This window comes from Tamandua tetradactyla, chromosome 10, assembly GCF_023851605.1.
Source record: "Tamandua tetradactyla isolate mTamTet1 chromosome 10, mTamTet1.pri, whole genome shotgun sequence".
Taxonomy (NCBI): Eukaryota; Metazoa; Chordata; class Mammalia; order Pilosa; family Myrmecophagidae; genus Tamandua; species Tamandua tetradactyla.
Genome location: NC_135336.1, coordinates 92744543 through 92758788, shown reverse-complemented (window position 1 = coordinate 92758788; position 14246 = coordinate 92744543). Strand labels below are relative to the sequence as shown.

Below are 14246 nucleotides of genomic sequence, written 5' to 3'. Positions count from 1 at the left end.
CAGGGGTTTCCTGGATTGTTCATTTTAATAATTAAATAGTGGAACCAATCTAAATGCCAAATATAGGAGTTTGGTTAAATAAGTTTATACATTTATCCACCTAATGAAATTTTATGCATCCATTAAAAATGACATATTGGGGAGCGGGCGGCGCTGCGGGTCAGCGGTCGCGGGGCACCCGGTGGGCTCGGCAGCCTGGGGCGCCGGGCGCAGCTGAGCGGCGGCCCCCAGTGCGTGCAACCGGCCCAGCTGCTGGAAAGGCAAATGAAGATAAGACAATGTCCACCAACCTAAAATATCTTTCCTTGGGAATTCTGGTCTTTCAGACTACCAGTTTGGTTCTAACAATGCGTTATTCTAGGACTTTAAAAGAGGAGGGACCTCGTTATCTATCTTCTACTGCAGTGGTTATTGCTGAACTTTTGAAGATAATGGCCTGCATTTTTCTAGTCTACAAAGATAGCAAATGTAGTCTAAGAGCACTGAACCGAATACTACATGATGAAATTCTTAATAAACCTATGGAAACGCTTAAACTTGCTATTCCATCAGGGATATATATGCTTCAGAATAATTTACTCTATGTGACACTGTCAAATCTAGATGCAGCTACTTATCAGGTCACGTATCAGTTGAAAATTCTTACAACAGCATTATTTTCTGTGTCTATGATTAGTAAAAAATTAGGTGTGTACCAGTGGCTCTCCCTAGTAATCTTGATGACAGGAGTTGCTTTTGTTCAGTGGCCCTCAGATTCTCAAGAACTTGATTCTAAGGAACTTTCAGCTGGCTCTCAATTTGTAGGACTCATGGCAGTTCTTACAGCATGTTTTTCAAGTGGCTTTGCTGGGGTTTACTTTGAGAAAATTTTAAAAGAAACCAAACAGTCCGTTTGGATAAGAAACATTCAGCTCGATTTCTTTGGGAGTATATTTGGATTAATGGGTGTATACATTTATGACGGAGAATTGGTATCAAAGAATGGATTTTTTCAGGGATATAATCGACTGACCTGGATAGTAGTTATTCTTCAGGCATTTGGAGGGCTTGTAATAGCTGCTGTTATTAAGTATGCAGACAATATTTTAAAAGGATTTGCAACTTCTTTATCCATAATATTATCAACACTGATATCCTATTTTTGGCTACAAGATTTTGTGCCAACCAGTGTATTCTTCCTTGGAGCCATCCTTGTAATAACAGCTACTTTCCTATATGGTTATGATCCTAAACCTACAGGAAATCCCACTAAAGCATAGCAGTATACTATCTTAAACTGGTTTTTCAAGATGGTGCACTAGAAATTGCAACATTAATCCTGCACAGAGGACTTCAAACAGATTATGTGAAGATATCATGCTGAATCTGATTATATTATTCAAATGGTTTGAAATAATAAAAATTTAAGGAAAAAATGTATATATATATATATATATATATATAAATACCTATTGCAATTGAAATTAAAACTTGAAAGAATTTCCAGGGATTAGAAGACTTTAATTTCAGAAAACTTGAAATCTGTGCGTTTAAAAATACTTTACCTTTTTGATTGCTGCAGAAATGTCCTATGCACTCTTTGCAATAGCACACAAATGTCAGATATCAATTTTTGCAAATCAGATCTATTTAATCTTATTAAAATTTTTAAATCTTACTCTTCTTGTACAGAGTATATATAATCTGATATATCTTCTTGTACAGATATATCAAATTACACAGAATATTTAAGGTTTGAAAATTGTAATTACATATAAAGTTGTGAAGAAATAGAAGTATATATGATTTGAAAAAACTTTTACACATATCTAAGATTTTTATATTTGTACAAAGAATTACTAAACAAAGGGCTGTAAATGTTATTTGTTAAACTACATAAGAATTGATAGAGTAACATTCTGGTTCAATTTACCAGAGAATAAAATTCATATTTAAATTTAATGTAGAGAGATATACACATCTATTTCTCCATATATGTTTTAATACCTTCTGTTGCTTCAAATAGCTGAAAACAATCCAGTTGCTCCTGTGTTAAATAGGCGTCAATGACCTTTACACTAATGGAATTTTGCCCTTAATCTCCTAATTGTATTTTTTCTGTAAATCAGATAAATTCTTAATATTAAATTAAATTTGTATATGTTAATTTCCATTAAAGTTTTAAAATGTAAAAAAAAAAATGACATTCACATGGAAACATGTCTAGCTATAGTCTCTAGTAAGCAGTGTCTATAACATGATCCCATTTGTTGGTACATTTTATGTGTATGTATATATGTGTATCTCCTTTGTATTAATGTGTTTATATATAAATATAATCCCATTTGTAGAAATATATGCATATGTATATATGAAGGTTAAGGGAAATTATTTAACAGTGGTAGGATTATAAGTGGTCTTTATTTTTTCTTTATGCTTTTCTGTATTTTCTAATTCACTTTTTCTATGAGCATATTACTCATACTGCATTCAGGAGAAATTAAGAAGAGTAACACAGCATGGAAATTTTTTCTCTAAGCAAATTCAAGTAATGGGACAGAAAAGGAAGCCTACAGAAAATCTTAAGAGCTGTCCACAGTTGGAGAAACCAGGCCTAGATTTCAGTCCATCCTTATAGGAACCAAATATCTAGAAATTTAGGATTCGTCTGGAAACATTCAGATAAATTAAATACAGCACTTCATAGATGTAAAACTGTTCCAGGCAAACTCCACTTACCAATGATATTACAAATCACAGTAAGAGATAACGCCACTGATTAAAAACTTCTAAAACACTGTAATGAAATTTGTTATCTATGGGGATTCTTTTACTTATGCTTGAAAGAGATGCCTGGGCACCATGACCCAAGCCAACAAAACAAGCTCTTAGGAATAAAGAGCACCTTTTCTCCTTGTTCTTTAGGAAATAAAGGATTTTCTTCATTTAATAGAAATCTTTTCTATTTGACAGATGAACCAACTATCTATCTGTGATTAAACCTTTAAAACTTCTTATATAACAAACTATAATATAATAGAAATCAAATTAGATGATAAACATGTTTTCTTCTTACTCCATAACAACTGTTAATATTTCTGGGGAGGGATCAAAATACTCTTAGGTTTAGTCAGAAACTTAATCTAAATAATAAATATTTTAACCCATACTTCCTCAAGCATACCATAATGGTCTACTGCCCACCTAAAATGAAAACACATTTAGATAATCTTATTGCACATCTATATTATATTCGTATATAATCTCCAGACACTTAATGATTTAGGATCAAAAAATGTCACATTACCTCTTTACCATTTAGGCTCAGAGCACTCAAGGCAGAGCTTCCCTCCAAAAATGTAACCCACATTTTATCTTCTACAAATCTTTAAGAAAAACAAACAACAGAAAATATAATTAATACCAGAATCATAACTAGTTCAATAATTACTAATTAACAAGCATCTGCAGGTGCTAGGAAGATAGTAAGAAAATGCATAAAAAATATAAATGAGGGAAGGTTGTCAGGTCTGTGGTAACCTGGAGAGGGTGCTCTCTCCTGAAAGCATTAAACTAAAATGTCTTTCCAGTACCATGTTAATAAAACACTCTGCTCAAAGAATCTTAAGGTGTAACAATCAGATGGCTGAGAATTATTTCAGGTGTGGAGATACCACATGGTTTTAAGAGTTAGGGCAATGCCTTGTTTTGCTACTTAATGATAGCAAGCATTTCTGGGGAAAGCTTTTGGCTCCAATTGAACACCAAGTTCTTAACAGTCTGGATTATAGAGACATACAGGATGTTTTCCCCTATAATCATTCATCCCTTAAATACATTCTGGATTATTTGTAGCCCAATGCAATATTTCACATTTGCTCATCATAACACTTATTTGCTACCTTGCTGCCCACTCACACAATTCACGTTATGGTCCTGGTAGTTTTCATACTTAGCAGAGTTTATTGTCATCTCTAAACTTGGAGCTTTCATTATGTACTTTCTAGAACTTTAATACTTTGGGAATTTTTGTTTTGTTTCAAAGCCTTGTGATAGATCTTTTTTTTAAAATTTATTTATTAATCAAAAAATAAAGAAACAACATACATAATCAGTAATTCGCAATTGTGGTAGATCTTTATCAAAAGATTTGTGAGAAATCTAAATACAAGTTCTTGTATTTACTAATTTAGTCTCTGAAAGAACTCCAAATTTCTCAGGCATGCTTCTGCAGAAAGCACACTTTCTAATTTCTGTGGACTGTGCTGGTTAGAATGGAGGGAAGGCATATATACATGCCAATCCTTCCAACTAGACTACAAGCAGGAAGTGAGTCTGCAATTTCTCGTCTGCTCTTTCACAGCACCTGATATAGATGCTTGCCCACTGAATACCTATAAACACACCTAAAAAGCAAGCAAACAGCCCACGAATTGTATCTCTGCCCTATGAAATTCAAACTTACATACGTCATTCAATCTCTCAAAACTTTTGTACTGTTGGAAGAGAACATCTTTTAAACAAGGAAAGAAGCGGCTATTTTGCAAAAGGCAGATGGTTAAGTGAGCAAGGGAATTCAAGACTGGAACGGATGATTTCTGATTATTCATTTGGCAATGCTGCTTCTCCTTTGATTGGAAATTAAACACACTTAAACCCTAAAATTTCTTAAACTTAGGGAGAAAAAATCATTCTAGTCTATATTTCTTTCAAGAAACAGAAGGGCAATTACAGTTTCATTTTGTTACATGGCTTTGTTATATGTTATATAGGAATCTTAAGAGATCATATTTACACTTGCATATACTTTTGTCTTTAATTGTTCATATAAAGTTCCATTCTTTAAACTTTCTAGGCAGAGAATTCATTATCAAAACCTTTGATTTCTTTGAATAACATAGCTGTATTATGATTATTCTTTGGTTTGAAAATACAAATACTCATTAATACTCAAACTTTAAACAAGGTTATTTCTAACATAGAAGTTTTTATGAATCATGAGCTGCTTTTTGATAAAAAATATTCTACTCACCTTATGAGTATAACTTCACCAAAATTTGCAAACTGCTGGAGAAGCTCATCAATTAGAGCATCATCGAAAAAATTATTTTCTGGTAAAGAACTTTTGATTGAGACCAATACTGTACCATCTGGTGGGCCCTGTTTTGTGATTACTTCTTTATAAATGTTTTGCCTTTCTTCAGCTTCAACTTCAAATATATCTATATCAATCATGGCAACGACAGGCCTTAGGGCATAGAGGAAATAGACATATTAGGGATGTTTAAGGAAGGATATATTTTAAACAAACGTCAAGAACCGTTAGTAATACTGAGACTGTTTAAACCTGTGGTCAGAAGTCTTTAGCTCGGCTCTTCCATAATGCAGCAAAGTGCCAGGAGTCCAGGTGTAGAGGACTTTGCTTTCATCTTGAAATCTAGTATTTGGAAGCTCCAAATCTTCAGCTGAAGTTGGAATAAAACAAAATAGGAGAGAAGCCATGTGAGCAGAATCAGTTATGTAGAGCAAGGAGCTTTCTCCTTTTCAATAGCTTCAACTGTCTGAGGCTGGACTACACTTGTTTATAGGCAAACAGATACACTTGTTTATAGGCAAGAAGCCTACACACCTTTAAAATAGAAAGGTTTTTGGTCAAGTCATTTTATGTTTTACTTAATAAAAATTAAGACTATGGCTTTACTTCTGAAATTACTTAAAAGCCTTTGATCAAACGGTGTTTCATAAATAATTCAATAGACAAGTGGCAGCTCAAAATATCTGCAAACCATTTCAGTTATTCAAGTTAAAACCTTAATATGCAGGCAATTGAAATCTTCAAAAAATTTTCCTTGCTGTGCTCTGTATGAAATTATGTCACTGTAAAGAAAATAGATTGAAAAATGATGTCAAATTGTTATAAGCAGTCTGAGAATACTTAAATTTGTATTATATTTAAATTTTATGTCTTCTATTCTGGAAAACCTTTGTTGAAAAAATAGCATTGTTTTTCTTATTTGACATTTATATCATTCCCTTCTTCCTCATAAAATGTACATTAATTTATTTAAATGAAGAAGTCCATTGTCCAACCTGATCTATCAAAAGGCCATTTCCTTCTTCTCCAGAGGACACGGTCTGTCCATGCAGGCGTGCGGCACTTTTCACTGGTGTCATAGTCATCAGAAAACAAATCATACTTATATGTAGGAGCAAAAGTCATTTTTCCTTCTAAAAATCCTCTAAAAATCTAAAATAAACATATACAAAGTAAGTCATTCCACCACGCAAGAAATTAAAAGATCTGTTTTCATTCAGGCAGACAATCATTAAATGTCTATTATTGCTGAATATTCTCACACTGAAATTCATATGTATTTGATGAACACTTCTAAATAGAGCCACACTTTAAAAATAAGCAAAAACATGGCCATTTTCATACCACCTTGTCTGTCCTTCATTTAAATAAACTACAAAAACACAAATAAGGAAATTCCACCAGATTTCTGAGCTATAGCAGACATTCAGAGCTGTGATAGATTTTGGAAATCATCTAGACTGATACTTTATTCTCAAATGAGGAACTGAGGCCTAAAAAGGTAAGTGGTGCCCAAAGTGTCTAAAATCAACCCTTAAGACTAACCATATCAATGGCCTCCAATAACCTCTATTTAAAAAAAAACAGTTGTTTTTTTTAAATAAATTCTTTCAAAATTTTATGGTCACAAGTTTTAATAAATAAATTTCAAACAGGCAGATGATGTGGGCAAAAACCCATATGCTGATGCAAAAAATAAATACTGTTTTGCAACCTAGAACTCATTGTTCAGTAAGAGTTCTGATACAGATAAGAGAGGAATACATGATAAAAAGAAGGGAAACAAAAAAGGCAGGTGAGACGAGAAACTAGAAGAAAAAAACAAAGTAAATCTTAAAAAACAGTAGCCCTAAATAACTCAACCTCTCTGGGCCTCAGTTATGAGATGAGGAAGACAACAGTATTTATCCTTACAGGATTATTCTAAGGATTAAATGGGCTAAGAATAGTTCAAGCACTTAAAATAGTGCCAAGCTTATGGTGTTAGCTATTATTACAGATCTACTATTCCTTATCTGAAATTCTTCAGGTCAGATGAGTTTTAGAATACAGAATTATTCAGATATTTAAAAGGTAATATTTATTACCTTTTATATGTGAGATATATACCACATATTACATAACATCCCTAATGGAGCCTGGGACAATACATATATAATCACTTAATATTTCTATTAAAAAAATATGAATTCTTACTAAGCAAGACAGATAAAGAATATAATCAGCTTTAGGTAATAAAATTAATAGAATCCATTTATTAATTAATAAACTCAATTTTCAGAACTTTTTGGATTTGGGGATTGTAAATAGAGAATTATGGATCTTAGTAGTAGTAATATTAACCCACTTGTTAGGGAGAACATTAACTTTTTTTCTAGATGATTTTATAAGAAATGTTCTTTTACAGGAGTTGCCTCTGGAGAATAGAGATGGGAGAAAAGACACCCATTTTCACTTAAAATTCTTCTGTAATTTTTAAAGAAGACTTTGCTATGTAATGTATTACTTGTAATTTTAAAATTTTAATATAAATAAAATAAAATAAATAAAAGTTGATTCATTAAAAAAAAAACAGTAGCCCTTAAGACTAAGATTCTAGGCTCACTATTACTGAAACAATAAAACAAAAATGTATAGCTTACCACTAAGAATTAAATTTTATACAGACATATTTTTCCTCCTGGGAATTATTTTGGGTTTTCCTTTCTAAAAAAATTTTAAATGAAAAAGTAATTCTATATTGGTTAAACTATGGATATATGTTAATTAAGTATAAAGGTACTCCAAGAGATTAATAAAAATCACTATGATTAAGGAGAGCATTCTCATTCTCCCCAAATCCTTTAAGATATAAAAAGTAGCACTCTTGTCAATGTAAATATCTTCTTAAATATGTACATACCTGCCCGGCATTTTTCTGATTGATAAGTTGATCTCCTGCTATAAGAGAATCCCAATTTTGCTGTCTTATGAGTTCTTTAACTTCTTCATTAGGAAGATCGATTCGATAGTTGAAATCACCACACCAAAATACATAATCATGAGAAAATAGCATCCTTCCCTGGAAGCAGTGAAATGAAATTTTAAATTCAAAACAATTGCCCTGTTTCTTTGACCCAACAGTAATAACAGGTGAAGTATCTGTTTAGGTGAGTGTTACGTTTCTAGTAACTATCTCCAATTTTCAAAAGTACTAATGTATCAGTTTGAAACTGCTGTGTACCCCAGAAAACCATGCTCTTTAATCCTCATTCAATATTGCTGGATGGGATCTTTTTTATTGTTTCCATGGAGATATGAACCACCCAGTTGTGGGTAGTGCCTTTTGATTAAGTGGTTTCCATGGAGATTTGTCTCCACCCTTTCAAGGTGGGATTGCTCACTGGATCCCTTTATGAAGGAACCACTTTGCAAAAAGCCCAATGCTGAGTGAGGCCACACAGCCAGAGACCTTTGGAGAGGCAGAAGGAAAATGCCCCAGGGGAAACCTTATGAAATGAGAAGAGAAAGCTAGCAGTCATTGATCGCCATGTGCCTTTCCAACTGACAGCGTGTTCTGGACACACTGGCTTTTCTTGAATCAAGGTATCTTTCCCTGGATGCCTTAATTTAGACATTTTCATGGCCTTAACTTGCAACTTAATAAATTCCCCTTTTTAAAAGCCATTCTGTTTCTGGAATATTGCCTTCTGGCAGCTTTTACACATTAAAACAACTGATATGGAATCTGAGTAAATTAATAGAGGCTTCAAAGTTTATCTTTAAGAACAAGCAGCAAGAGCTTACTTACCATAGGAAAACTCAATTTTCGAGCTATTTCTACAAAATCTTCATTTCTTTCTTTGACTTGTGATTGCCCTGCAGCAAAGTGGCTACAGACAAAGCAAAGGCTTGTTGTGTGGAATAGCATTCGTATTGCAACTGCTCCCTTATTTCCAGTTGCACCTCCCATTCCAGTCTTCACAGTATCCATTGCAACATCCCTTTAACACAAATAATTCTAAATCAAAGATCTGATCAAAATTTAAATGGTTCTGTGTGTCCACAAGAAATTTAGACTATATATTATATAACTATGCATTATATGGTACTTCAAGTGCAATGCTTTGGGTGCATTAGTACAGGGTAACTATTAGTGACTCTTTAATCAAAAACACATTTCAAAACAAAAAGCATATTTTAAAGCACTATGAATAAGTGCTTCTCTGAAACAACGAGCATCCTAGACATTTTTCTTGTTATGCAGTGGTAGAAAGTAGCCTGAGGAGAGTGCTCTGTTCACTGACCTGATAAAGGGGGCATGCTGTGGTCTGGTAAAAACAAAGAGGCAGACACCCACCAACTGCTCAGAAGCCAGGAGCACATACTTGTTGTCTCTAGAGATAGTCTTCTGAAGTTCCACAGCCCAGAGCTTCTGATTAGTTGTGCTACCATAAAATATTAACAAGAGGATCTTTAAAAAGATATTGACAATAGCTATTTTATAAGACAATTGTCAATTATGCTTTTATATGCTTGAATTTATGAGACTACTGATAGTCAGGAAAGCTATACCAACAGTAAAATTTTTATGAGGTTTTTTTGTTTTTCTTTTTTTCTAAAAAGGAAAATCCAAAACTTACCTAAAAAGAATACCAGACTTCAAAATCTCATCTATTTCTACTTTACAAGGGAAACAGGTGCTTATTCATTAAATGGCTACATACCTTACGAGTAATCTCAAGTTCGTATACTTTACTTCGGCATTAGGTATATGCTAGAACAGATACCTATGTACTTCCAGATATTTACCCCTTCTTCCTTATTACCTTGAATTATAACTAATGTTTTAAAACAACATAGCATTATAGAAACTTTTTAAAAAATAAACCTGGTGTATCTAAATCTAAGTCACATGTCATCTTACCCATAAATACTTCAGCATGCATCTCTAATACAATATTATTTTATATAATCCCAATGTCCTCAGCACACTTAAATATTAATCATTCCTTAATATCATCTAGTACTGTTCATATTCAAACTTTACCTGTTATCAAAAAATGGCTTTTTACAGTTGGCTTCCTTAAAGCAGGAGTCCAAACAAGGCCACACGTTACATTTACTTTCATGTCTCTTGAATCTCTTTTTTTTTTAAATTTTTTATTTATTTATTAATTAAAAAAAAACTTAACCACAAACGAACCAAAACATTCTTAACATATCATTCCGTTCTACATATATAATCAGTAATTCACAATATCATCACGTAGTTGCATATTCATCATGATCATTTCTTAGAACATTTGCATCAATTCAGAAAAAGAAATAAAACGAAAACAGAAAAAGAAATAAAACGAAAACAGAAAAAAAAGATTATACATACCATACCCCTTACCCCTCCCTTTCATTGATCACTAGCATTTCAAACTAAATTTATTTTAACATTTGTTCCCTTTAATATTTATTTTTATTCCATATGTTCTACTCGCCTGTTGACAAGTAGATAAAAGGAGCATTAGACACAAGGTTTTCACAATTGCATCATCACATCGTGAAAGCTATATCATTAATCAATCATCATCAAGAAACATGGCTACTGGAACACAGCTCTACATTTTCAGGCAGTTCCCTCCAGCTTTTCCATTACATCTTGAATAACAAGGTGATATCTACTTAATGCATAAGAATAACCTCCAGGATAACCTCTCGACTCTGTTCGGAATCTCTCAGCCATTGACACTGTCTCATTTCACTCTTCCCCCCTTTTGGTCAAGAAGGTTTCCTCAATCCCTTGTTGCGGAGTCTCGGCTCATTCTAGGGTTTCTGTCCCACGTTGCCAGGAAGGTCCACACCCCTGGAAGTCATGTCCCACGTAGACGGGGAGGTGGTGAGTTTGCTTTTTTTGTTGGCTGGAGAGAGAGAGGCCACATCTGAGCAAGAAAAGAGGCTCTCTTGGGGGTGACTCTTATGCCTAAATTTTAAGTAGGCTTGACCTATCCTTTGTGGGGGTAAGTTTCATATGAACAAACCCCAAGACTGGGGGCTCAGCCTATAGCTTTGGCTGTCCACACTGCTTGTGAGAATATCAAGAATTCAACTTGGGGGAGTTGAATTTCTCCCCACTCTCACCATTCCCCGAAGGGGGCTTGCAAATACTTTTCTAGTCACTGATCAAATCACTCTGGGATTCATCAGGGCATCACTCTGGACAAACCAACAAAATCTCATGTCCTACCTGAGATTCCAAGTACTTATGACATTCAATCAAACTATCTGCATGAGTTATATTAGGAAATGCTCTAGTCAAAATATAAATTTTGTAACAAATAAACATTTTTTGCTTTAGTCTCACACATAAGGTGACATTTTAAAGTATTAATTATCATCTATTTTCAGCACCCTGCAGTAATGACATTCCTTCGTTCTTCCTCATGCAAAAACACTTTTAAAATTTGTACATTGTACATTTCACTATTATTATACACTCTAGGCATTCCTAGATTATACCATCTTGATCTTTACCATTTATCTTTCTTTCTGATTTCATTTATGTCCCCAGCCCTCCTCCCTCTATCATTCTCACATGCAGCTTCATTCAGTGTTTTAACATAATTACATTACAGTTAGGTAGTATTGTGCTGTCCATTTCTGAGTTTTTATATTCAGTCCTGTTGCACAATCTGTATCCCTTCAGCCCCAGTTACCCAGTATCTTCCCTATTTCTATCTCCTGATGGTCTCCTTTTACCAGTGAAATTCTCCAAGTTTATTCACTAATGTCAGTTCATATCAGTGGGACCATACAGTATTTGACCTTTTGTTTCTGACTGATCTCACTCAGCACGATGTCCTTAAGGTCCATGCATGTTGTTACATACTTCATAACTTTATTCTGTCTTACAGCTGCATAATATTCCATCTTATGTAAATGTCACAGATTGTTTAGTCAACTGTCTGTTGATGGACATTTTGGCTGTTTCCATCTCTTGGTAATTGTTAATAATGCTGCTATAAACATTGGTGTGTAAATGTCCATTTGTGTCCTTGGCCTCATGTCCTTTGAGTAGAGACAGCATATAGATGGGTCCTGTTTTTTAATCCATTCTGCCAGACTGTGTCTTTTGACTGGAGAGTTTAATTCATTAACATTCAGTGTTATTACTGCATGGGTAGTACTTTCTTCTACTCTTTTGCCTTCTGGATTTTATATGTCATATCTAATTTTCCTTCTTTTTACCTTTACTCATAGTCTTCCTTTCTACACTCTTCTCCACACCTCTCTCTTCTGTCTTCGTATCTGTCTCTAGTGTTCCCTTTAGTATTTCTTGCAGAGCTGGTCTCTTGGTCACAAATTCTTTCAGTGATTTTTTTGTCTGAAAATGTTTTAATTTCTCCCTCATTTCTGAAGGACAGTTTTGCTGGATATAGAATTCTTGGTTGGCAGTTTTTCTCTTTTAATAATTTAAATATTTTATCCCACTGTCTTCTCGCCTCCATGGTTTCTGCTGAGAGATCTGCACATAGTCTTATTGGGCTTCCCTTGTATGTGATGGATTGCTTTTCTCTTGCTGCTTTCAAGATCCTCTCTTTCTCTTTGACCTCTGACATTCTGATGATTAAATGTCTTGGAGTATGTCTATTTGGATCTATTCTCTTTGGGGTACGCTGCACTTCTTGGATCTATAATTTGAAGTCCTTCATAAGAGTTGGGAAATTTTCAGTGATAATTTCCTCCATTAGTTTTTCTCCTCCTTTTCCCTTCTCTTCTCCTTCTGGGACACCCACAACACGTATATTCATGTGCTTCATATTGTCTTTCAATTCCCTGAGTCCCTGCTCATATTTTCCCTTTTTTTTTCCCTATAGTTTCTGTTTCTTGTCGGATTTCAGATGTTCCGTCCTCCAGTTTTGAAATCCTATGTTCTGTCTCTCGAAATCTACCATTGTTGGTTTCCATTGTTTTTTTCATCTCTTCTACTGTGTCTTTCATTCCCATAAGTTCTGTGATTTTTTTCAGACTTTCAGTTTCTTCTTTTTGTTCTTTCCTTGCCTTCTTTATATCCTCCCTCAATTCATTGATTTGGTTTTTGATGAGGTTTTCCATGTCTGTTCGTACATTCTGAATTAATTGTTTCAGCTCCTGTATATCATTTGAATTGTTGGTTTGTTCCTTTGACTGGGTCATATCTTCAATTTTCCTAGTGTGATTTGTTATTTTTTGCTGGCGTCTAGGCATTTAATTACCTTAATTAGTTTATTCTGGAGATTGCTTTCGCTTCTTTTACCTAGGGTTTTCTTGCTGGATGAATTTGTTGTCTATCTGTTCTTTGACATTCCGTTCAGCTTTATCTGGACCTTTAGCTTAAGTTTTGTTTCACAAAGGAGAATTTTTCAGTTCTTGTTTTCTTGTTTCTTGCCCTGCTTGTGTGGTGCCTTCCCCCCACACACACACTTAGGAGGGTCTACTTAGATATTATATACCCCAGCCAGATTTTCCCAGGCCAAACTGGCCTCCTATCAGGAGGAATGAGTCATCTGCATCGGTTTTCCCTGAGGGTGAGACCCAGCAGGTTGAAAGACTTTCCTGTGAAGTCTCTGGACTCTGTTTTTCTTATCCTGCCCTGTGTGTGGTGCTTGTCTGACTGCAGGTCCCACCAGCATAAGATGATGCGGTACCTTTAACTTTGGCAGACTCTCCCTGCTGGGGGAGTGGTGGAGACAGAGGAGAGGCTGTAGGCTGGTTTTAATGGCTTCAAATTACCACACCCTGGTGTCTGAATTCCTTGATGGAGGGATTCCACCTGAGTTGGGCTTCACCCCTCCCCTGGAGAAGGCACAGGCTCCAGACAAGCCCCCAAAAGAGCTCATTTCTGCCTATGCCTGGGGCAGTTGCAGCCTGAAAAGTCCTGCCACTGTACTCAGAGGCAGTCAAGCCTTTGTAGATACACAGTCACAAAAACCTGTTTCCTTCTTCCCCCCACCCCCTTTCTCTGTCAGTCCTGCCCTCTTGGCACCAGGGCAAAAATGAGCAACCTCCGCTTTGATCAGGTTCACCTAAGCTGGGGGCCTATTTTTAGTAGTCAGAATTTGTTAATTAGTTCCACAATTGGCGTTTGATTGTGCCCAGACCCTGCTGCTGGTAAAGTCCTTTCCTTTCCCCTCTGGGAAGCGGCCTGTGGGGGACGGGCGCT

The 14246-nt window shown here is 35.0% G+C and overlaps 2 protein-coding genes and 1 non-coding gene across 6 annotated transcripts in view; 2 read left to right on the top strand and 1 right to left on the bottom strand.

Annotated features, from left to right (window-relative positions):
* Positions 1-14246, bottom strand: part of SYNJ1 (synaptojanin 1) — a 116062-nt gene that overhangs the window by 26237 nt on the left and 75579 nt on the right. For all 3 annotated transcript variants that reach the window (XM_077118846.1, XM_077118847.1, XM_077118849.1), the window contains exons 15-21: positions 9361-9501; positions 8865-9057; positions 7977-8135; positions 6070-6226; positions 5327-5444; positions 5012-5227; positions 3287-3365 (exon numbers count right to left, since the gene is read on the bottom strand). In XM_077118846.1, the coding sequence (XP_076974961.1) occupies positions 3287-3365; positions 5012-5227; positions 5327-5444; positions 6070-6226; positions 7977-8135; positions 8865-9057; positions 9361-9501 (1063 nt within the window). The remainder of the gene's footprint in view (positions 1-3286; positions 3366-5011; positions 5228-5326; positions 5445-6069; positions 6227-7976; positions 8136-8864; positions 9058-9360; positions 9502-14246) is intronic.
* LOC143648613 (UDP-N-acetylglucosamine transporter-like) lies at positions 158-1635 on the top strand. Of its 2 annotated transcripts, XM_077118851.1 has the most exons (2): positions 170-1034; positions 1169-1635. In XM_077118851.1, exons 1-2 carry the CDS (start codon positions 279-281, stop codon positions 1223-1225), a joined length of 813 nt encoding a protein of 270 aa, XP_076974966.1. In that variant the 5' UTR covers positions 170-278; the 3' UTR covers positions 1226-1635. The 2 variants fall into 2 exon arrangements, with proteins under 2 accessions (XP_076974965.1, XP_076974966.1); XM_077118850.1 differs by having other exon boundaries at positions 158-1635.
* On the top strand, positions 6756-6839 carry LOC143649000 (small nucleolar RNA SNORA40). The gene has a single exon (XR_013158882.1). It is a non-coding gene; the product is annotated as a small nucleolar RNA SNORA40 (small nucleolar RNA).